The sequence below is a fragment of the Raphanus sativus genome, chromosome 4 (assembly GCF_000801105.2).
Source record: "Raphanus sativus cultivar WK10039 chromosome 4, ASM80110v3, whole genome shotgun sequence".
Classification (NCBI taxonomy): domain Eukaryota; kingdom Viridiplantae; phylum Streptophyta; class Magnoliopsida; order Brassicales; family Brassicaceae; genus Raphanus; species Raphanus sativus.
The window spans coordinates 41,476,355-41,496,746 of NC_079514.1; the positions used below are offsets into that span (position 1 = coordinate 41,476,355).

Consider the following 20,392-nt stretch of genomic DNA (forward strand, 5'->3'; position numbering starts at 1 on the left):
AAAAAAAAAATTTGATCAAAAAGTTATATTAAAATTTAAAACTAAGAATTTTGGTAAATTGAAACCCAATTAAAAATCCACCAACTTTTTGAAATAATTTTGTTCTTTGCTCTTATAAATTAAAAACTTGACAAAGAGAGTTTTATTCCACCACCATTACTGTTTTTGTTAAATATTAAGAATTTCTAAGAAAAAATAGAAGCCTGGTATAAATAACCGTTAGCCACCTTAAACTTGTTATTCGCGCCGTATTTACCGTTAAACACAAGTAAGTGTCTTAGTCAAAGCAAGTAACAAACTAAGAAATTTAATTACTTGCAACTCCAAACCAAGTAACAAATCTTAATTTTTTTTTAACTACTTGACTCTTTTTGATCCTATAAAATTAAGAATCTCTAGAAAAAAATAGAAACCGAGTACAAATAATTGTTACCCGCTTTAAATTCGTTATTCGCGTCCTATTTACCATTAAACACAAGTAATTGTCTTAGTCAAAGCAAGTAATAAACTAGGAAAGTTAATTACTTGCAACTTCAAACCAAGTAACAAATCTTAAATTTATTTTAACTACTTGACTCCTTTTGATCCTTTAAAATTAAGAATCTCTAGGAAAAAAATAGAAATCGGGTACAAATAACCGTTACCCACCTTAAACTTGTTATTCATGCAGTATTTACATGTAAACATAAGTAATTGTCTTAATCAAAGCAAGTAAATGACTAGGAAATTTCATTACTTGCAACTCCAAACAAAGTAACAAATCTTAAATTTATTTTAACTATTTGACTTCTTTTGATCTTTTAAAATTAAGAATCTCTAGAAAAAAAAATAGAAGCCGGATACAAATAACTCTTACCGGCCTTTAACTCGTTATTCACACCGTATTTGCATGTAAACACAAGTAATTGTATTAATCAAGACAAGTAACAAACTAAAAGAATTAATTACTTACAATTCCAAACCAAGTAACAAATCTTAAGTTTATTTTAATTACTTGACTTTTTGATCTGCTACTTGACTTTCACAATATTTTATAACATTTACATTGTTATTTCAGCTAATTTATTACTTGTATAATATATCAAACATGTGGAAACAAGTTAAGTAAGTTAAGTACAAGTAGAACAAGTTACTCGCAAGTATCTCATATATAGCAAATGCAAGTACAAAGTAATTTTTTAATATTCGAACGAGACAAGTCGGATTACAAATATAGAAAAAATTATAGATATTTACCACGTGTCCAACACCAAAAAGCCATCGTTAGAGTTATAAAAAAATGTCTATACATTAACATGAAATATTTAAAATTATTAATTAATATTCTGAAAATAGGTTTATTTTCACAAAAAAAATTAGGAAAAAAATTATTAAAATAGGTTTTTAAAACAATAAATATACAATTATATCATATTGTTAACTAAGTTAGTCTTAGGATTAAAGTTAAAGGATGAAGATTAAAATTTGAAAAAAATGAGAAAAATGAAAATGTTCAAAATAATTTTAAGAAGTATTTTAGAATTTAGAAAAAAACAAAAAAAAATGAAAATTAACTATATATAAATTTTTGAAAAAGTAATTCGAAAAAGTAATTAAAAAGTTCAAATTTAACAACATATAATTTGAAACTATAAAAATTTATTTTTATTTTATATTGTTTATTTATATTATATATCTATAAAGTAAAAAAAGTGTTTTGCATTTTTAATGAAACCTTTTCGATCTTTTTTATTTTTTTATTTTAGCTCTTTTTGCGACAAAATTTTAAAAATCTCTATTTTAAAGAAATGCCCAATATTCAATTAACCATTTTTTTTAAAAAAAACGTGGAAACTCAGCTCTCTTCGAGCTGCTGATGACAAAAATAAATTAAAAAAAGTTCAGCTGGTTTGCGAATCTGAGTTGACGCTAATCCAATCTCTCCGTCGACGAGCTCAGGTAAGACTTCTTCTCACCTGTATCTGAATTGGTTAGCTTACTGCCTTTCTCTTCTCCGATCCTCCTCTGCCTCTGCTTCTTGTTCTAAGCTCTCTCTCTCTCTCTTGGTGTGCTCCAAAAAAAAAAAAGCTCTTTCTTGAAATCTAGGATGAAAGAGAAGGGACATTACGTGCCGCCGCGTTACATTCCGTTAAAAGAGTCTGAGGAAGCTGATACTGCAGAAGAAGTAACCACCACACCAAGTCTTGAAGTTGCTGTCTCTGGAGACACAAGAGATGGTCCGAAACAGTGGTCGTCTGGCATATGCGCTTGCTTCGACGACATACAGAGCTGTACGCTACTCTCTGTCCTTCAAACCTTTGATTTTACTACAGGAACCAAGTTTTGTAATAAACTAAATATGTCTAAGCTATTGGTACTTGAATAGGTTAGAGAAGAAGCTTTGATTTAGGTGGAAAAAACTTGTTTATGTTTTGAGCCTTACGTATGCTACTTGTCTTGGACACAAGTATTGTTTGTGTTGTCTGCAGTGAATTAGTTTTTGAGAAGAACATGGGAACTTACTTAGGTTTATTAATGGATGCACAGGTTTCATAGGTTTGTTCTGTCCATGTTACGTCTTTGGCAAAAACGCAGAGCTGTTGGGGTCTGGAACATTTGCAGGACCTTGCTTAACACACTGCGTTTCATGGGCGTTAGTCAACACCATTTGCTGCTTTGCAACCAATGGCGTGTTGCTCGGTCTACCTGGATGTTTTGTGTCGTGTTATGCTTGTGGATACCGGAGATCGTTAAGAACCAAGTATAACTTACAGGTAAGAAAGTGGCTCAAATGGTAGCAAGTGTGGGTTATCATACTACTGTTTCTAACCGGGAAGTTAATGTAATGTTATTTGATGTAGGAGGCTCCATGTGGGGATTTTGTAACACACTTCTTCTGTCACTTATGTGCCATTTGCCAAGAATATAGAGAGATCCGAGAACGTAGCAGCGGCTCAAATCCTCCTGACATCAAGATGGCTATTACTAACGCCCCCTTAGCTCAAACCATGGAATCAGCTAACTGATCACTTTCAGTTTCTTTTGTTTCGGGACATGTTTCTTGTAATATTGCAATGTATCAAGGTTCTATATAAGTTTACTAAAGATATATTAAAAAGTTACAGCATTCGGATTCTACATTACATCTGAAAAAAACAAAAAAAAACGAACGGTAATAGCTAGGAATGTTACTTGATCCCAAAGAGCAGGAAGCTGTTTATTCTTAGATACAAAGCTGATGCATGTTTTCAATCCTGAATAGTCTTTTTAAGTGGTCACAAGATGAGGAGCTCCTGGTCGAGGTAGGGCACAAGAGTATGTTACATACTTTGCACTGTCCTGAAGCACGACAACGAAAACTCGGGACAGTGATTTTGGTCCCCCAATCATCCCATCGATATCTCCATCACCACCTTCTCTGGGGTCAACAAGCACTGACACAACCATTGACGAGGCCGGCTTGATTTCTTTGCTAGAGCTGTTCCTTTGGTGCTCTTTGGTGAAGTTAAAATCTGATCCTGGGAGTGGAATGGCCAGACCACGAAGGGTTCTCCTGTTCTTTCGCCTGTGTGTGTCTGTAGCGTTCTTTCTGTGTTCAGAAGAGACGTTGGTTGCCGGAGATGCAGGAATAATGGCTCCAGAGGTTGAGGAGACATCGAACTGAAACACTTCAGTGCACATCCCGGAGCTAAACATCGGCCCTACATTGGAGTCAGTCATAAAATGAAAACAGGTTATTTTATACTGAGCTAAAAAAAACTTCAAATGCCTCTTAGCCTCACGAGAGAAAGACAGAAAGTAACTTGATCTACTCTTTTCAATTTCTATAAGTATTTCACATGTTTAGCATCTATCTACATCATGCTATGCATCTACTCTTCACCAGAGATTAACAGAAGATAAGTGTCGAGAACAAAGGTATGATAAAGACTAGTAAACATATAATGGCTTCCTACATAATCAAGTCAAGGGAACAGAAAGTAGAATCAGAAACCTATCATTACCTGCAACACCTTCACGAAACCATTGCTGCATTTCACCATTAGCTGCTTTTGTCTTGATCGAGTCATTCAGAGTATCAGCAGATCCAGAAGATAAAGCTTTCTGTTTTTCAGCCTTAGTTCTAATGAGATGCTTAGCCATATCCTCGATCATTCCCACGTCAGGTAAAGGCAAAGCAAGGGAACGCTCTTTAGGAATCACCCCGTCAGCTTTACTACTCTCATTTGATTCAGAAGCCTTTCGAGAAGCCACAGCTTTCTCACTCGCCAGTATAGAATTAATAATCAAATTCCCATCAATCTTCACAAGCTTATCATTCCTCGGGACAAAAAGCGACGCAGCTAGAGGCTCACTACCATTTCCAGGAGGTACAGAGCTCTCTGTTGCAGAATCTCTACGAGACGTATCCAAAACTCTATTCCTATGCTGGTTATAAACAACCTGGTCAGTAACATAACTAGACCTATAATTCCCATAAAAGGCACCACTAATCCCTCCATAATCAACATTCACGATCGGAGACAACGCACCAAACAAAAACAGACAAAACAGAAGACCAAGAAAGCTAATACTAGCCACCTTCTTGGTCCTAGCTTCACTCTTCTTACTCTTCCCCTTTGACGATCCAAGTGTGTTCTGTGGTTTCAACCTGGGAATGGGAATCAAAGGCACTTGTCCTCCTTGCTGCTTCACCATATAAGGAGGAGGACAAGGCATCCATGGATAAGCCATCGGAGGATACATTCCCATAGGAGGCGGTGGGCAGCCACCTAACTGCTGCCTCAAAGCGGCGTTCTCAGCCATGAAATAAGATATCTTCCCGTTCAAATCCGTTATCGCGGAATGCATACTCCTCACCTTCTCTTCCAGCTCCTCCACGTAATGCTTCTTCCTCTGCCTCGAAAGCTGCGCGCTTTCGCGGTTTCTGATCAGTCTAGCTCTCTTCCTCTCGTCCTCTTCTCCTTCTTCTTCAACTGTGACGGCGCTTTGTTGTTCTCCTGATCTCCTGTACTTACTGCTCCTCGATTCATCACTCTCACTCGTATCCTCTTTCTTCCTCTTCGTCGTAGCAGCAGCTTCTTCCACCTTAATCTTCTGATCCACACCTTCCGGCACATCGGAGCAGCAGTTATCCGATCCCTGAGACGACAACGGAGTCGGCTGATCTAGCTTACGCTCGTCGTCGCCGGAGAAGCATCGATCGTCGGGGAACGATGTTCCGGAGCCTTGGGACTCCTCCGGCGGCGTGAAATCTCCGAAATGCTCTTGGCTCGACGCGTTGTCGGGGATGAGGAAGGTCTCGTCTTCGGCGGGTAGGTAGAGATCATCCATGCCGTCGAAAGTGAGCTCGAAATCGGGGTCGATCGGGAACCCTAGATCGGACATTAGCTCGCCGATCGGAGTTTGGTCGGAGGTGGGATGGTGTGATTGGTCGAACGGAGGGATCGAGATGGAATCGAATTCCGAAGGAGGTGCGGGTGGAGGCTCCTCCGTGATTGATTCGGCCATTTTCGTGAATTTTAGGGTTAGGGTTTCCGAATTGGGGATGATGATGAAGAAGAGGACGACGGGGGGTTTAAAGACAAAGAGGAAGCTGCACTCCGTCTTGGGCGCGTGGCTAATCGCACTCTCGCTAAGCTTTACTAGTGATGATGGAAAACAAAATCCAGATTACATACAGTATTTTCAATATATTTAATCATTAAAGTTTTTTCTTTTTTTTTTAACAACGAAAAATAATTTAAGTTAAATCTAGAAAGTAGGGAAATTATTTTGAATAGTATTTTTATACTATTAATAGAGAAATTATTTTGTTATTGTTATTAATGTTTAGTTGACAGTCAATAGTTGTAATTTGTAATTCTAATATAAAAATTAAACTATAACTATATCAAGTGGTTGACTTAATTTATTATTTTGATTCAGTGCAAATACATAATATATGGAAAATAATTTACGTAACAACAAAAATCATCACAGTCAAAATATAAACGTTTATAGTAAATATATTGATTTATGTATTAAAAGTTTTCCATAATTTTTTAATTTAACAATTTACTATTTTATATTTATAGAAATATGCATAGAAAACTTTTTAAAAATATACTTTTGTGAAACCGATTTCTTTCTCAAAACAGATGGAGTATTAAATAAAAAAAAAGATAAAATAAAATAAAATAAAATAAAAGATCTACCAATTGAATTGTATATCCTTTCAAAAGAAAACTGTGAGTGTAGAACAAGCGCTAGAGGTAGAGCGTGTGGGGCGTAGGTAACTTAACTCCGTGACTGTCCACACGTTGAAACACGTTGAATGCATGTCGTTGGAGTGAAGCAAGGGGTGGTTATTTTTTTGGGCCTCTCTCGAAACATCTCTCTTTAACTTTTTTAAATGCTATCTTTATCGCTTCACTTTCTGTGTCGTTTTTGCGTATCTTCTCCGTCACGTTTTATCTCCTCTCCTCCTCATATGATCATAGCCCTTTATCATGGCTTCTTTTTCTCAAACGTGAAAGCGCCGTCACCACCGTCGTTTGTGTATGGTCCATGGGAAAACATGTTCATGTTTTGTTATGGTCGACAACCTATTTATTTGGATTCCAAAATCACTTTATCCGTAATATCTGACGTTTGTGCATGGTCCATAAATGAATCTCATAAACCATCTAAAATTAGTAACCTAGAAAAACAGTGAATTTCGAATCAAAAAGGTTGACAAAAAAAATAGAAAAACAGTGAAGGACAGACAATCAAGAAACTGTTCTTGAAGAACAGTGTAACGCAAGAAACAACATTCCATTTTTACATAGACTACATTTGATTTCTTATCCTACACTTTTCTCTGATCCTGAAAGTATATTACTCGTTTGAAGACAGAAGTGTATGGCTTTCAGAATTAAAGAGTTACTTTACAACAAGTAATTAAGCATTTTGTCCTATCTCGATCTCACATCAACGCTCGATTTTCCAGGGATTTTAAACGTAGGGGTGGTCTTCTTGGCCGTTCCTTCACCTAAACTTTTCTTCTTCAAAGTTTCTTCAATATTGTTGTCCAGTGTCTTGAGACGCAAGCCACCTTTACTATTCTTACGATCGCCTATTTCCATTTCCATATCATATCTATCTCCCCTTGGTCCAAAGGCTCTGTCTAGTTCAGATGCAATGGATCCAACCTCCACATCAGGTTCCTCTTGAGCCCAGTCTCTAAAGTTAATCATAGGAGGTGATATTCTTGAACAGAACACCTCAAACAGGTTCTTGAATAGACCCTTTCCGTAAGGGTTCTCTTTCTTGTCATAACGGTACCGGAATTTCTCATAAGTTGTCTACAAAACATATAACCAAAACCAAAAGAATCAGTACATGACACCCAAAATAATGAGACAAAAAAAAAACACTAGTTAATTATGCTATTACTAAAGAGATAAGTGTTTGATCTTTGCCTGATTGGTGGAGATAAGATAGAGGTGAAAGACAGTGAGCCCACCGACAAACCAGACAACGATGAAGCAGTATATGATGAGAACAATAAATACTGTATCATCCATGATGACCACTAACAACATCTCGCCGTGTACCTCAAGCATGCTAACCCATGAGAAGACAAATACGTACAAGCAGAGGAGTGTTGAAATTGATATGAAACATATGAAGTAAGGATAGTTTCTCTGCCGTTTATATAACAACATGTTAGATCAAAATATTCATACTCTAACTCACACCTTTTGTTTCACATGGAAGACTTACTAGAGCGATGCATTGTCCCACCCATGGACAGTGATGATCAAATCTTTGGACACAGTTGTTACATGTTGAGCAGTGAGAAGCGCGAGGAGGACGGTAAAGCAAACAAGTCTCACAGAATTTGATTTGGACTGTGTAGCCATTCACTAGTACATCCTTGGTTCTAGGTAACTTTGTGTTACTTAGAATGTCAATAGCTTCTGCTTCTGCTTCAGGTGCTTCTTTGTTTCTTGGGATGATCCCAGGGTCTCTTGATGAAGTTAAGAAGAGGAATGTGAAGTCCTGTGAAGAAGATTTAGGAAGTAGTGAAGAGAGGGTAAACGTGGAATACAAGGAAAGAGACAAGTTAATGTTTTATTACCAAGATAGTGAGCAAAAGGGAACCAATCATAATAAGAGAGTGGAACAGAGGAGAGCTCTTTGCGATCATGAAAGCCATTCGAATGGAGAAAGTGAGGGCAGGAGCTCCAATCATAGCTGTGGTGAGAAGAAGTGAAGATGCATCTGGACCAAAGACTAGTCTCCCTCCGCAACAAAATGTCTAAACATTGAAACAAAAACACATGACAAGTTAAGCTGCAATTTTAGACACTGGAGGAGTTTCTGCCTTGCTTGTGAATAGCTAAGATATAACTCTCAAATATGATAAAGAGCTAAAATGTTAAACCCTGACAAAATGTCTTAAACAGCATGTTAACAAAATTCAACCACATATAGTGGCATTAACAGAACAGACACAACTTCAGCAAAACATTGGCATTGGTCTTTTTTTTTTTATTAAATGTCTATGGTCTCCAAAATCTCATCACTGCCCTATTAACAAATCAGAGTTTAGTATCAAATCGGTTCCACCTTCCAAACATTATATTTAGGAGGGGAAATGAACCCTAATTCCCCAAACTCAGCTTCCAATAAAGAGCATGATCCGTGATTTGCAAGAAAGAAAAAAAAGAATATTACAGAAACAAGACAAAAAGTCTGAGTAGCGTGAAAGACAAGGCATACATTGTTACCGGGCCAGAGCTGGTATATCCTCTTGGGTTTAGGATCCTGAGAAGAAAACATGATCATGTCGTCGTGGGAAGGAGCATTGTGGACATGACCGCTTTGCTTCTTCGCCATTGCAATCTTATTCTTCTTCTTCCTCAAACCTCTCAGACCTCAACGACGAAACGGCCAAAACATAAAAACACCATTTTTCTTCTTGCGCGCTACGTCGTTTCCACGGCCAGCGAATGAAATCGGAGATTTCAAATCGCTGCCGCTGGTCGTCTGGCTTCTTTCCTCTCTTCGCCTAACCCTCTTTCTCTCTCTTGTTTCTAATTAAGGTTTGTTTCAAAAAAAAAAGTTTCTCTCTCTCTCTCTCTCTCTCTCTCTCTCTCTCTCTCTCTTCCTGAACACCAACATCCATTCTCTGTTTACATCCTTAACATAGCAAATCTCACCAAGCGTTTCGAACATCAATTTGTAATCGTTCTCTAATGTTTCTTCCGCACGCGCCATTTTCTGTTTCAACCTTCTTTTTTCAGTTTGTATTGAGTTGTGCTGAAACTTTTGTCTTAATTATATATAGTATCGTCCCAAATACTATGTAGTAATATAAAGAGATAATCAATGATTCATTCAAAAACGCGATGGTGTTTGTTTGTGAGTCAAGTCAAGTTAACGTTAGGTTTTATAATTTGGTGGAAACCAAAAGAAAAGGAACCCATGCGGTGAAAGCTTCTATGTTTTGTACTTGATCCTGGTTAATATCGAAAGTGAATAGCTCTTCAGTTTTTTATGGTAGGCCTTTACATTAATAGTCGAATGACGGGTCCAATGGGCCTCGGCCCGTTAGAATAGTCTTCATGAATCATGCGGGTTCTTCAACATTAACATTTTTCTGCCAAAAAGAGATTAAAAAAAACCTGTGGGGTGTTCTGTCTGAAGGAAGCGGCCATTGAAGCGCCACGAAGCCTCTCTCTCTCCTCTTCTCTCTAATAACAAAGAGATCCTTCACTATTCCAATCTCCTTTTCTCGATGTTACCCTCACGAGGCCAGAATCACACATACAAAGCAGTCGATCATATCAATCTCAGGTGTTTACGATTCTGATTAAAAGATTCGATTCGATTGAAAGAATCCACAGACCAATCCGTCATGGTGGATCACTACCGAGTCCTCGGCGTTAACAGAAACGCGACCAAGCAAGAGGTCAAAGAAGCGTTCCGGAGATTAGCGGTGAAGTACCACCCGGACAAGCACGCGCAGTCTCCCGACCACGTTCGGTTAAACGCCACCGTGCGGTTTAAGCTCGTGTCGGAAGCGTACGAGGTGTTGAACGACGATCGGAAACGCGCGTCTTATAACGCTGTCGGCGATTCCGATCGCTTTCGTCGCCGTACCGACGGCGGTGGTTCGTATAGCAATCCGTACGGAACCCGCGGTTCTGGTTATGGTTACGGTTACGGTTACTCTGCGAGGAACAGTCGTCAAGCTTCTAGTTTCAGTAGCGGGTTTGAGTCGACGTTTCGTTACTTGACTACACACGCGTTTCTACTTAACCTCGCGTTAGCTGGGTATGTATGTAACTAACACTGTGGCTTCGTTTTTTTCTTACATTAGTAATTATATTTAATTACATCATTATAAGATGTGATGGTCATGCTAGCTTCATATTTGTTTTGTGTAGCTAAAAGAAATTGGTTTTGCTGTATTTGTTATTGGAGATTCATCTCTTTGAGGACAAGTTTTTTTTTCCTGGTTTTAGTAGTTTAATTGTTATCTGATTGATTCTTGGTTTTGATCTTTATTTGAGAAGCTGTTATCTGTTCAATGTTTGTATATTTTTACCCTGACTCTTCTCTTAACTTTTTTTTTTTTTTTTACAGTGGTATACTCTTTGCCTTTACTGCGATTGATTCAAGCGGAGAAACGTTATGGAAAATGCGCAACTCAGGGGTGAGTAAATACCATGTTTGATGTTGTTCTTGCTTTTTATCCTGTCTTTACTATAAAACTCAACTAGGGTGTTGTTCCTGTTGGTGAATGCATCTAAAATGTTATGAATTCTCAAAAAAAAATGCATCAGTTTGAAGTTCTCGTGAGCTTGATGAACTGTCTCATCCCGTACATATCTAGTCTTGTCTTGTCACCATAGGTGTGTGTAATTAGAGGCTAAAACCGTCGAGCATTGTGACAAGTAAGCCTGTATAGGGCAGTTTCTGAAGCTAGGACCTCTGATAGTTTTAGAAGGAAGAACGAGGAACATTTGTCGCTTATTGAGAAAATAAATAGTATAACCTATTTGCTGTTTTGCAAGATATGGAAACCATTTTGAGTTCACGACAAACAGTTTGCATATGTTTTTTCCTTTTTGTCAGAAATCATTCGAAGAAGCGATGGATTCACTTGAGAAGACAAAGGCACATAAGGATGAAGGGTGAATGAAAGCAGCCAGAGGTACTACTAAGACTTGTATATTTTTTTTATGTTTTTTCTCTCTTATAATTGGTTGAAAGGTTATTAAAAGTGTAATAGTTCAAAATGCACTTGTATTAATCGATTTATGAGAGTTAATACCTCACGCAATTGGCATTTGAGTGCATAACGGCAAGCAAAGATGGGATGTTGTAATAAAACAAATAAAACTTTTGGCTTTTGTATCTGTAATGGAGAGACATAATTGTAGTGGTAGGTTACTTGTTTGATTGTCTTATAGTATAAAGATATGTTGATAAGATTAAGATATATTCCCTACTCCATTGAGATATGTTTATTCTATAATTTCTTGTTTCAACAGTGAGAAGAAGACTTTGAACATTACACATGGTGTCTGAATAGTTTTTTTTTTTACGTTGAACATGTAATTGAGCTCTAAACTCAGTTCACTAAACCAACCAACCAACCCCAAATCTCAAAATTTTGTTTTTTACCTTATTCAAATTTAAATCACTCTGGCTCGAGAGCTTAGCTACATATCGGATTAAGAACCAAAATCTATGAACAAGATAATTCATAATGAGATGCACAGTAGTTAAAATAAAGATCTAAAAGGAGTTCACATAACTTTCCACGACTCGAGCGTTGGAAACGTTGGGTAAGGATCAAACTCCGCTTCTGAACCACCACTCTTTGCATTAGCTTTCTCCGACAGTAATCCTAGGGAGGCGTCGTCGCTACCGGAAAAGGTACTTCCGGCAAGGAGATTCTCATGGTGATGGTCAGATAAAAATGCTGATGTATCTAGCGTTGGAACCGCCGTGGTGGATCTCACGCTAGAAAGTCTCGTGTCAACGAGTCTATGCGGCTCCGGCTTGAAAGGCATCGAGGAAGTATCGTCGTTGGTGTACTTGGCGCCGGTCACTTGCTGAACCATCTGGCGGAAGTTGGACGGATCCGTGGTTATGAACGTGGTCTGAGGTTTCTTGGAAGCGCGAGAGCGGCGCTGCTTCGTGGCTTTACCTTCTGATGAGCCGGTGAGGATGCAGTCACGCTTCCTTTTAGTTCCTCCGCCGCCGACGACTTCTTGATTGGATCCACCGGAGATGTTAGAGGAAAGGGTGTGAGTTGAGGAAGGGTGAGGGGAATGGAAGAAAACAGAGGAGGGAGAGAGAGTTTGAGTATGTGGTGTTGGTGGTGAGACGGTGTTATGGAGAGCTTTGGCGAGCACATCGCTATCGTGAGAGAAGGCATCGTGAAGCAACCAAGAATCCACGTTGAATCCTTGACGATGCAACAACCAAGGTTCGAGGCTTTCTAATGCTAGCCCCTCCGAAGTCACCATAATAACTAAACACAAACAAAAGAAGAAGGAGAGTGCAGAGAGTTTCTTCTAGAAGGAGAAAAATACAATAATAGATAGAGAGAGAGTGAGAGAGGTAAGAAATGAAAATGGGGCCAAAGATATTTAAATAAGGACGACGTTTAGAGAGAGAGAGGGAAGCGTTAGAAAGCGCGTTGAGCGGAGAGTGATAGAAACTGACCCGACATTGGTTTTAGCTCTTTCTTTACGCTCCAAGAGACCGTGGACAAAGACGCACGGTACATAATCAATCAGTGAATCAATCTTGATGACACTACAGTGATGTCTCAAACTCCTAGAAATATGGTTTCTACATGTTTGCAATCCATTGTGCAAACCTAACTTTCTAATTATTTCCTTCTATCACAATAACTATTCTTTTGGTGATAGTCTTTTTAGAATCTTGAAATTTAACCAGAGAAAAATAAGTTGTTTATTTTAGATGTAGATTTTTTATTGGAATTATGATGTTCACCTGGACCCTACGCGGTGAGATCATGCAAATAAGCCAAAACAATATAAAGAAGAAAAAATAAATTAATAATAAGAAGAAGCAGCAAGGTCAATTTCCAACGGCTGACTCATAATTAAATGTTTGTTTCTCAGTGGGACAAAACCAAACGACTTGGAGAAAATACGATCGATCGTTATCAGCTTCGGTCTTTCTTTTGCACCCTTTGGAGTCTAGAGATATCACTAATCTACGTTAAGAGTGGTCGCCTTGGCAAATCACCAAAGCTACAAAATTACATAGAAATGGTCAGGCCTGGAAATGGGAGACTTAACATTTGTTTACTTCCTACTTCCCTGAATATACTATACTTTCACATAACAGATGCTAATTAAATAACCATAGGTGTTTACATAAAAAGATATACATGTAACCATGCGTTATTATTTTGATTTTGTGCAGACTTATATTATGTTAGTATTCATTAATACTGCTCAGTCTTAAGGTTTATATGAAAAAATGTAAGATAAATGATGTCTCTATTTTAAAAATATCATTTAATTTTATTTGAAACAAAAAAATGTCATTTTGAATTTTCTAATATTCGAACTTCTTTATCACGGTGCTTCCTTCACTCAGGCTACTTTAACAAATGTGCTTGTATATGTTTATTCTATTTGCGTTGTATATTAATCCAAATTTTACTCCATGATTAGATTTATCCAGTTATCTAAAAGTAACTATATGAACCACACTAGAGTATAAGCATGGAATTAAAGTTTTTTCGACAAAGTGGAATTAAAGTATTAAATCAGGCTTTATTCAATTAAAGAAATATAAATTCAATTCTCCAAAAAATAGTTGACTTCATTCTGCAATAAATATATATAATATTTAATTTCAATTAAAAATACGGTGGATTCTAGTTGGGTGATTGACATCTTTATCACAACTCGTAGAATGGGATGATGATTCCGTTGATCACGTAAATTTTTTACTGGAACATGAATTCACTACTATTCGATGACCAGCACTGAACTATTCGGGGGCTGGATCATTGTGACCACTCGTTTAATAATCAATCAAACTGGAAAGCATAAACCATTTCAACATTAATTAACAGATAAAAGTGTATGTAGGTTATAGCCAAAAACGAAAGAGAGAGTAATATTCCGCTCTTCTTGTATGTATCATTCATAGGAGTGACAGTGGTAATACCACGGCATGTCTTTATATTTTGTATTTTCCGTACATTGGGATTCAGTATTGTTTACATTTTTTGTTGGTGGTATCGTAAGCGAAGTACTTTGTTGGAAATTTCTGCAAGAGTTATTAACACTAAGAGGCAGTTTTCATGTTTTTATTACAATATAAGGCAGTTTCAACTACTGAGATAGTTTTTTCTAACTAAAACCAAAAAATAGTTAACAAAATAAATTCATGTGACCAAAATAGTTTCACACTTTGCAACTTGCATTATCTCTCTCCTCTTTATCTAATCATCACCACGTTTTTCTTCTCTCCAACTTGCATTATATTTCTTCTCTCCTTCTTTTTTTCCCTCGTCTTCTTACTCATTCATTTTCTATTTTTTTTTAAAAATTCATATTTGATTCTTAAATTTCTTTTTTCAAATTTTTTTTATGAAATCGTTTTCTCCATCACTCGATCTATCTTTTGAGATCTGTGAAGCTATAGTTTTGAGATATATGTTAGATGCCCAACATGTTCTAAAGTTGTGTACATTCATTAGTGTACATATGTACAATAAAGATTAATGTGTAAAGTTGTATATAGTTGTGTACATTCGTTAGTGTATATGTGTACATTCGTTAGTGTACATGTGTACATCCGTTAGTGTACATGTGTACATTCGTTATTGCTCAAAAACAAAAAATGGTGTTATATGTGAGTGTCTATGCATCGGTATATAAGTGGACACGATTATTCAAGTGAATCATTGTACATGATAGTAATATTTGTATGTACACATAAACATCATTTGGTTGTACATCATTTGGTTGTACACATGTGAGCAGGGATGAGAGTTTTGTTTGTAAATGATACTCCTTGTATTGAGAATTGATTTTGATTTGTGTACATATAATGGAAAGTGATAATAGTAGAGGTGCATAATGTAAATGTTGTACACAAATAAGTGTGTACATGTGTACTATGTTGCATGTTTATCTATGTGCACAATGAGTCAAATTATATTTGGGTTTGTACACATGTACACCTTGAAAATTAAGAACCGAATTGAAACATATAGAAAGTTCAAAGACCCATTTTGTAATTATGAAAAATATGACATGTACAATTAAAAAGTATGAAATCAATTTGAAATTGTATATTTGCAAATCAGAAACATATGGGTCAGAAATGAATATATCCAAAATGTCTAGGGACCAGATGTGCAATAAAATCAAAATTGGCCATTGTTGCTCATCGAGCTTTTACAACGAAGGCGGCGAGATGGAGGAGATGAAAACGGCGAGACAGAGGTGACGACGAGAAGCAAGCGACGAAGACGATGAAAAAAAGGAAGCGACGAAGACGATGACGAAAAGGAGGTGCTGAAAGAGTGACGAGAAGGATGCGACAAACACGACGACGAGAAGGAGACAGATGACGAAGCAACAGAGGAGACATGGCCGTAAAGAAAGGAAGTCATGACAGATTGAAAGCTGATGACGGCTGAGATTCAAGGTGGTTTAGACATAACAATTTGTGGGTCTGGGTTGCAGAAGAAGAAGCTAGCGGAGTGATGGAAGATGATGTTACAATTTGAGGTCCAAATTGTGTCTACTTGTACACCGATGCATAGACACTCACATGTAACACCATTTTTTGTTTTTGAGCAATAACGAATGTACACATGTGCACTAACGAATGTACACATGTACACTAACGAATATACACAACTATATGCAACTTTACACATTAACCTTTATTGTACACATGTACACTAATGAATGTACACAACTTTAGAATATGTTGGCCATCTAACATATATCTCGAAACTATAGTTTCACAGATCTCAAAAGATAGATCGAGTGATGGAGAAAACGATTTCATAAAAAAAAATTGAAAAAAAAAATTTAACAATCAAATATGAATTTTCTAAAAAAATAGAGAATGAATGAGGATATAAATTTTGTCAATTGAGAATGAATGAGGATATAATCCAATGGTTAGAAAATAAAAAAGATATAAATTTTGCCAATTGTGTCAGATTTAATCTAGACCACAGAATGAGAAGAGGGATGTGTGGTTGAGCTTATACTTAGTTACAAGTTGACTAATTATTTAGAAAAGAAAGACGTTGTTAGAAGAAAGTGTCCTAGGAGTTGAAACTGTTTTTTTGTGTAATAAAAATTTCAAAACTGTTTTACAATGTAATTGTTTCTTTCTGCAATTTATATAATATACTAGATGACTCGCGGACTATTCAAAAGAAACAAAAGAAGTAAAAAAAGAAGAAGATAGGTCAATAGACGCCATCAATGATGTCAGAAAAATTTAGAGGATGCAATGATGAGGAGATGATGACGAGACCCCAGGCATGTGATGATCGATAGAGCGGTCGTGTCCTTCCACTTTCACGGAAAGATCTTTTTAGTTAAATTTATTCGGCTCGGCTTCATTAGTAAATACCTTTTGTCAATAATTTACAGAACATGAGTTTTGTTAGTAATCGTTTTTAGACTAAAAGAGACTTATAAAGAGTAAGTTACGTATAAAGGTACATTCAAAAGTTTGTGTACACCTAGGTGGTGGATCCCGAAGGAGTCAACACCTGGTAAAAAAAAAAAAGTTTGTGTAGAGAAAAAGATACTATGTTAACTATTGATTTCAGATTTAGATACTATGTTATCTATCAACGTTAACCATATAAATTTGTGATTTATAAACTAAAAGTGCACTAAGATTTCCATTAGAACAAACAGTATGCTTGCTTCCTAAACAAAGAAACTAACTGTTTCTTTGTTGACAGTGATGTTTTTTCAAATTTAAGAGCCTTTGCTTCTAGTAGTTTTTTGTTCACTGATTTCTGACTGTTCTCTTACTTGATCAACCGTTTAAAACAAACATGGGCTTGATAAAAAACAAACATGGGCCTTTTAAATAACGGGCCTTAGTTTATGGGCCTAATTGCTTTATCGCGGGAATTAAATCTTAGGGCTCAGCTTCTCTCCGCGACTCGCAATTTTCTGGTGAATTCGATCTGTAACACGTTGAAGCTCCAGTTTCTGGGGTTTCTCTTTCTCTTTTAGTGTAGATTCGGAGGAGGTTGTTGGTTGAACTGAATAATGGGAGAAGAGCTGAAACAACAGCAGAACAATTCATCTCTCTATAACCAATCAGCATCATCTACTTATGGGTATGGAAGCTCGCTAGCCTATAATCAATCCGTAGACATTGAATCTGCAGCAAGTAACGCTCTTCTTCGCGAACAAGTACGTTTCCTTTTTTTTTTTTTTTTGCTTCCTTAAATTAAATTTCAGAACTTTTATTCCGCGGTGTTAACTTTTTTTTATTATTATTATTGCAGGAGATTGAAACACAGAAGATCATACAAGGTCAAAGGTTCTGTCTTTTTCTCGTTGTGTGTCTCTCTGTTAATACATGTCTAAAATGTTCTTGTCTGAAAAAAGTTGGATTTTTTTTTTTCCTTTATTAAAGAGAGGCTGGGACTTCAGTAGATGGAGAAGAAGATAACACTGACATTCTTCGACAACGCGCTGACCCCAATGCTCTTAAGGTTTCTTTGATTCAGTTATCCTCAAGCAGCTAAGAACATGAAGTTTTTTTCAATGGAAGTTAGAACCTTAAAGTTTTATCATATAAAATCTACACAGGAACATCTGCTAAAGTTCACTGCACATCATCGGGCAGAAACAGCATCAAAACGTGGGAATGTGAGTACTTGCGGAGAAGGTTAGTTCATTTATAGGTCCTGTCCTTAGGAGATCTCAAGTATTTTTGGAATATTCTTCAGTTACTAATTTTTTTTTTTTTAATAATTCCAGGTAATGTGGATGTTGGGAATGGTTATGGTATACCTGGTGGAGTTGCTTACGCAGGCCACTCCCAGATCAGCGAGAAGCCTGAACCTACTGATTATTTGCCTGAATATCTCAAACGTAAACTAAAAGCCAGGGGGATTCTCAGAGATGGTTCAGGTGCTGTTGCACCCAACGCTCAAGGCGTAATTATCCCATCTCTCACATACACAATGTTAATCCTTTTGCTGACATATGTTTTCTATGACTTAACCATGTTTTCAACTCTTTTGTTTGCTTGCGATTCTTCTCCTTTCCAGGCGGCGTCAGCGGGTAGTTGGAATACTCAGACAAGTGTACCTTTTCAGACAAATGCAAGCACCTTACCATTAGGATGGGTATGAATGAGAGTACATTTACCTTGTCTTCTTCGTTTTCTTAGTTGTTAAACCACTTAAAAATCGTTCTGTTTGGTTCAGGTAGAAGCGAAAGATCCAGCTACTGGTGCAACATATTACTATAACCAGCATACCGGGGCAACCCAGTGGGAAAGGCCTCTTGAGCTGCTACCTTCCACCACTTCAATTGCGCCGCCGCAGCCACCGATGATGCCTCCTAAAGAAGAGTGGATTGAAACACTTGATGAAACATCTGGTATGTATCAATAAATAAATAAACTTTACCTTTTCTGCTGAATATTTTTGACCTTTTTATTCTTAATGTACAGGTCATAAGTATTACTACAATACAAAGACACATGTGTCCCAATGGGAACCTCCAGCTTCTTTAAAGAAGCTCTCTGCCACAAACACTAACAACGCTGCCACCCAAAGTAGTGCTAACGGGAAGAAGGAGATTACGGCCTCTGAGCTGCCGAGATGCAGCGGATGTGGTGGCTGGGGTGTGGGCCTTGTCCAGAGCTGGGGTCACTGTGCTCACTGTACCAGGTCCGTCCATTGTCTTGATTTACTTTTTGAGTTAGATTGCTGCATAGAGAACTGCTTTCACTGGAGAATGTTGGAAACGTGTACCCCTCTTGCTTTCTATCTCTGACTTTGGTTTGAGGAGACTAATATTGTATTATGGAATGTAGAGTTTTCAATCTCCCAGAGCAGCAGTACTTGGCATACGTCACAAATGCAAGAAACTCTGGCCAAAACGATCCAACTCAGCGGTAAGTGTAACTCTGTTAAAAGATTATACCAAATTATCAACATGAAATTACATGTAGTAGTAGTGAACCAGGAGGTTCCTGTGTATTATTAGATTTACGTTTCGTTTACAAAAATGGCAATGATTGAAAACAGGTCAAATTCAAAACCTCCGGCGAAAAAGGGAGCAGGCAAAAAACGTGCGCATGCGGAGGATGATGAGGTTGATCCAATGGACCCAAGCTCGTACTCAGATGCTCCACGGGGTGGCTGGTAATGTCCATAACACCCGTTTTAGCCACTTCATGGATCAAGCATTAGCTATATACAGTTCTAATATTATGATGGACCAAGCTTATTATGATCCTATGAATCATAACATGGGGGGTTTGATCTGATTTCTTCTCATCTTGTAGGGTTGTTGGACTGAAAGGAATGCAACCGCGAGCCGCTGATACAACTGCCACAGTAATGTCCACTTGTTCACGAATAGCTGTAGCTTCTCAGTGAATCCAGTTGCTAACTTAATGAGATGGATGTGTTTGTCTGTGTGTGTTTCAGGGTCCTCTGTTTCAACAGCGACCGTATCCATCGCCTGGAGCTGTTCTGAGGAGAAACGCTGAGACGGCGTCTTCGCAGAAGAAGAAACCAAGCTCTCATTTCACGGAGATCACAAAGAGAGGCGATGGAAAAGATGGTCTTGGTGATGCAGATTGAGAAAGAGAGAGAGAGAGAGAGAGCTTATTCTTCCCCTGTATGTTACTTTTCTCCACATACATGTATGGTCTTGAGGAGAGTAGTTTGTTTACTGGTCTAGTGAATACACGTAACCATACCTAAAGTGTGAATTAGCAATGCATTCATTCCTTAATCTGTAGCAAACTTATTTTCAGGATCTTTTCTATCTTCAACAGTAGGCCTGCCTGTTCGGTTTTGGATAGTTTGGTTCGGTTTAACATAAATTTACGAATTAAACTAAATAAAATTTAGTCCAATATTCGGTTAGTTTGATTTTTGAAAATTCTGGCTCTGCCAAAGTTTTGATTTTGATTTTGCATTAATTTTATTAAAATTTCAGATAAATTCTGGTAAATTTGGTTTAAAAATCAGTTAGTTCGGTTAATGAAATTTTGGTATGATTTGGGTATAATTTACAGAAAACCGAATCAAATAGAACCAAATTGGAAAAATGATTTTTGTAAAGAAAAATTTCTAACCAAACCGAATAGAATCGAATCGAAATTATAACCGAACTAACCAAATTTTTTGATT

The 20,392-nt window shown here is 37.2% G+C and overlaps 6 protein-coding genes across 9 annotated transcripts; 3 read left to right on the forward strand and 3 right to left on the reverse strand.

Annotated features, from left to right (window-relative positions):
• The first annotated feature begins 1,826 nt into the window (after positions 1–1,826).
• LOC108854834 (protein PLANT CADMIUM RESISTANCE 10) lies at positions 1,827–3,119 on the forward strand. 2 transcript variants are annotated; one of them, XM_018628503.2, is made up of 4 exons: positions 1,827–1,938; positions 2,068–2,270; positions 2,527–2,753; positions 2,841–3,119. In XM_018628503.2, the coding sequence occupies exons 2-4, from the start codon at positions 2,087–2,089 to the stop codon at positions 3,003–3,005; spliced, it is 576 nt and encodes a 191-aa protein (XP_018484005.1). In that variant the 5' UTR covers positions 1,827–1,938; positions 2,068–2,086; the 3' UTR covers positions 3,006–3,119. The 2 variants fall into 2 exon arrangements, with proteins under 2 accessions (XP_018484005.1, XP_056864903.1); XM_057008923.1 differs by having other exon boundaries at positions 1,919–2,270.
• Positions 3,055–5,630, reverse strand: LOC108854833 (bZIP transcription factor 17). The gene is made up of 2 exons (XM_018628502.2): positions 3,984–5,630; positions 3,055–3,680 (listed from the first exon to the last, which is right to left on the reverse strand). Exons 1-2 carry the CDS (start codon positions 5,488–5,490, stop codon positions 3,247–3,249), a joined length of 1,941 nt encoding a protein of 646 aa, XP_018484004.2. The 5' UTR covers positions 5,491–5,630; the 3' UTR covers positions 3,055–3,246.
• Positions 5,631–6,730: 1,100 nt separating this feature from the next.
• On the reverse strand, positions 6,731–9,053 carry LOC108853260 (probable protein S-acyltransferase 2). The gene is made up of 5 exons (XM_018626696.2): positions 8,731–9,053; positions 8,087–8,266; positions 7,729–8,007; positions 7,425–7,649; positions 6,731–7,307 (listed from the first exon to the last, which is right to left on the reverse strand). Exons 1-5 carry the CDS (start codon positions 8,845–8,847, stop codon positions 6,918–6,920), a joined length of 1,191 nt encoding a protein of 396 aa, XP_018482198.1. The 5' UTR covers positions 8,848–9,053; the 3' UTR covers positions 6,731–6,917.
• Positions 9,054–9,621: 568 nt separating this feature from the next.
• Positions 9,622–11,418, forward strand: LOC108855567 (chaperone protein dnaJ 72). 3 transcript variants are annotated; one of them, XM_018629416.2, is made up of 3 exons: positions 9,622–10,287; positions 10,600–10,669; positions 11,064–11,418. In XM_018629416.2, the coding sequence occupies exons 1-3, from the start codon at positions 9,869–9,871 to the stop codon at positions 11,121–11,123; spliced, it is 549 nt and encodes a 182-aa protein (XP_018484918.1). In that variant the 5' UTR covers positions 9,622–9,868; the 3' UTR covers positions 11,124–11,418. The 3 variants fall into 3 exon arrangements, with proteins under 3 accessions (XP_018484918.1, XP_018484917.1, XP_018484919.1); XM_018629415.2 differs by having other exon boundaries at positions 11,092–11,418; XM_018629417.2 differs by lacking the exon at positions 11,064–11,418 and having other exon boundaries at positions 9,622–10,291.
• A 204-nt stretch (positions 11,419–11,622) lies between these two features.
• On the reverse strand, positions 11,623–12,593 carry LOC108855566 (calmodulin-binding protein 25). Its single transcript, XM_018629414.2, has one exon. The coding sequence runs from the start codon at positions 12,492–12,494 to the stop codon at positions 11,769–11,771; it is 726 nt and encodes a 241-aa protein (XP_018484916.2). The 5' UTR covers positions 12,495–12,593; the 3' UTR covers positions 11,623–11,768.
• A 4,569-nt stretch (positions 12,594–17,162) lies between these two features.
• Positions 17,163–20,012, forward strand: LOC108848682 (uncharacterized). Its single transcript, XM_018622103.2, has 12 exons — positions 17,163–17,423; positions 17,519–17,553; positions 17,650–17,728; positions 17,826–17,904; positions 17,997–18,175; positions 18,290–18,367; positions 18,449–18,623; positions 18,697–18,916; positions 19,063–19,143; positions 19,277–19,393; positions 19,537–19,588; positions 19,682–20,012. The coding sequence occupies exons 1-12, from the start codon at positions 17,277–17,279 to the stop codon at positions 19,835–19,837; spliced, it is 1,398 nt and encodes a 465-aa protein (XP_018477605.1). The 5' UTR covers positions 17,163–17,276; the 3' UTR covers positions 19,838–20,012.
• Positions 20,013–20,392: the final 380 nt, after the last annotated feature.

What these genes read in the sequence shown, in the direction of transcription:
- LOC108854834 (XM_018628503.2), top strand. Translation starts at nt 2,087, where the DNA reads ATGAAAGAGAAGGGACATTACGTGCCGCCGCGTTACATTCCGTTAAAA. An exon ending in CTTCGACGACATACAGAGCT is followed by an intron (nt 2,271 to 2,526) that starts GTACGCTACTCT and finishes ATGGATGCACAG; the next exon opens with GTTTCATAGGTTTGTTCTGT. An exon ending in GAACCAAGTATAACTTACAG is followed by an intron (nt 2,754 to 2,840) that starts GTAAGAAAGTGG and finishes TATTTGATGTAG; the next exon opens with GAGGCTCCATGTGGGGATTT.
- LOC108854833 (XM_018628502.2), bottom strand. Translation starts at nt 5,490, where the DNA reads ATGGCCGAATCAATCACGGAGGAGCCTCCACCCGCACCTCCTTCGGAA. An exon ending in GTTTCGTGAAGGTGTTGCAG is followed by an intron (nt 3,681 to 3,983) that starts GTAATGATAGGT and finishes ACTCCAATGTAG; the next exon opens with GGCCGATGTTTAGCTCCGGG.
- LOC108853260 (XM_018626696.2), bottom strand. Translation starts at nt 8,847, where the DNA reads ATGGCGAAGAAGCAAAGCGGTCATGTCCACAATGCTCCTTCCCACGAC. An exon ending in AGCTCTGGCCCGGTAACAAT is followed by an intron (nt 8,267 to 8,730) that starts GTATGCCTTGTC and finishes TTCAATGTTTAG; the next exon opens with ACATTTTGTTGCGGAGGGAG. An exon ending in CCCTTTTGCTCACTATCTTG is followed by an intron (nt 8,008 to 8,086) that starts GTAATAAAACAT and finishes TCTTCTTCACAG; the next exon opens with GACTTCACATTCCTCTTCTT.
- LOC108855567 (XM_018629415.2), top strand. Translation starts at nt 9,869, where the DNA reads ATGGTGGATCACTACCGAGTCCTCGGCGTTAACAGAAACGCGACCAAG. An exon ending in CTTAACCTCGCGTTAGCTGG is followed by an intron (nt 10,288 to 10,599) that starts GTATGTATGTAA and finishes TTTTTTTTACAG; the next exon opens with TGGTATACTCTTTGCCTTTA. An exon ending in GGAAAATGCGCAACTCAGGG is followed by an intron (nt 10,670 to 11,091) that starts GTGAGTAAATAC and finishes CCTTTTTGTCAG; the next exon opens with AAATCATTCGAAGAAGCGAT.
- LOC108855566 (XM_018629414.2), bottom strand. Translation starts at nt 12,494, where the DNA reads ATGGTGACTTCGGAGGGGCTAGCATTAGAAAGCCTCGAACCTTGGTTG.
- LOC108848682 (XM_018622103.2), top strand. Translation starts at nt 17,277, where the DNA reads ATGGGAGAAGAGCTGAAACAACAGCAGAACAATTCATCTCTCTATAAC. An exon ending in AAGATCATACAAGGTCAAAG is followed by an intron (nt 17,554 to 17,649) that starts GTTCTGTCTTTT and finishes CCTTTATTAAAG; the next exon opens with AGAGGCTGGGACTTCAGTAG. An exon ending in TTGCACCCAACGCTCAAGGC is followed by an intron (nt 18,176 to 18,289) that starts GTAATTATCCCA and finishes TCTCCTTTCCAG; the next exon opens with GCGGCGTCAGCGGGTAGTTG.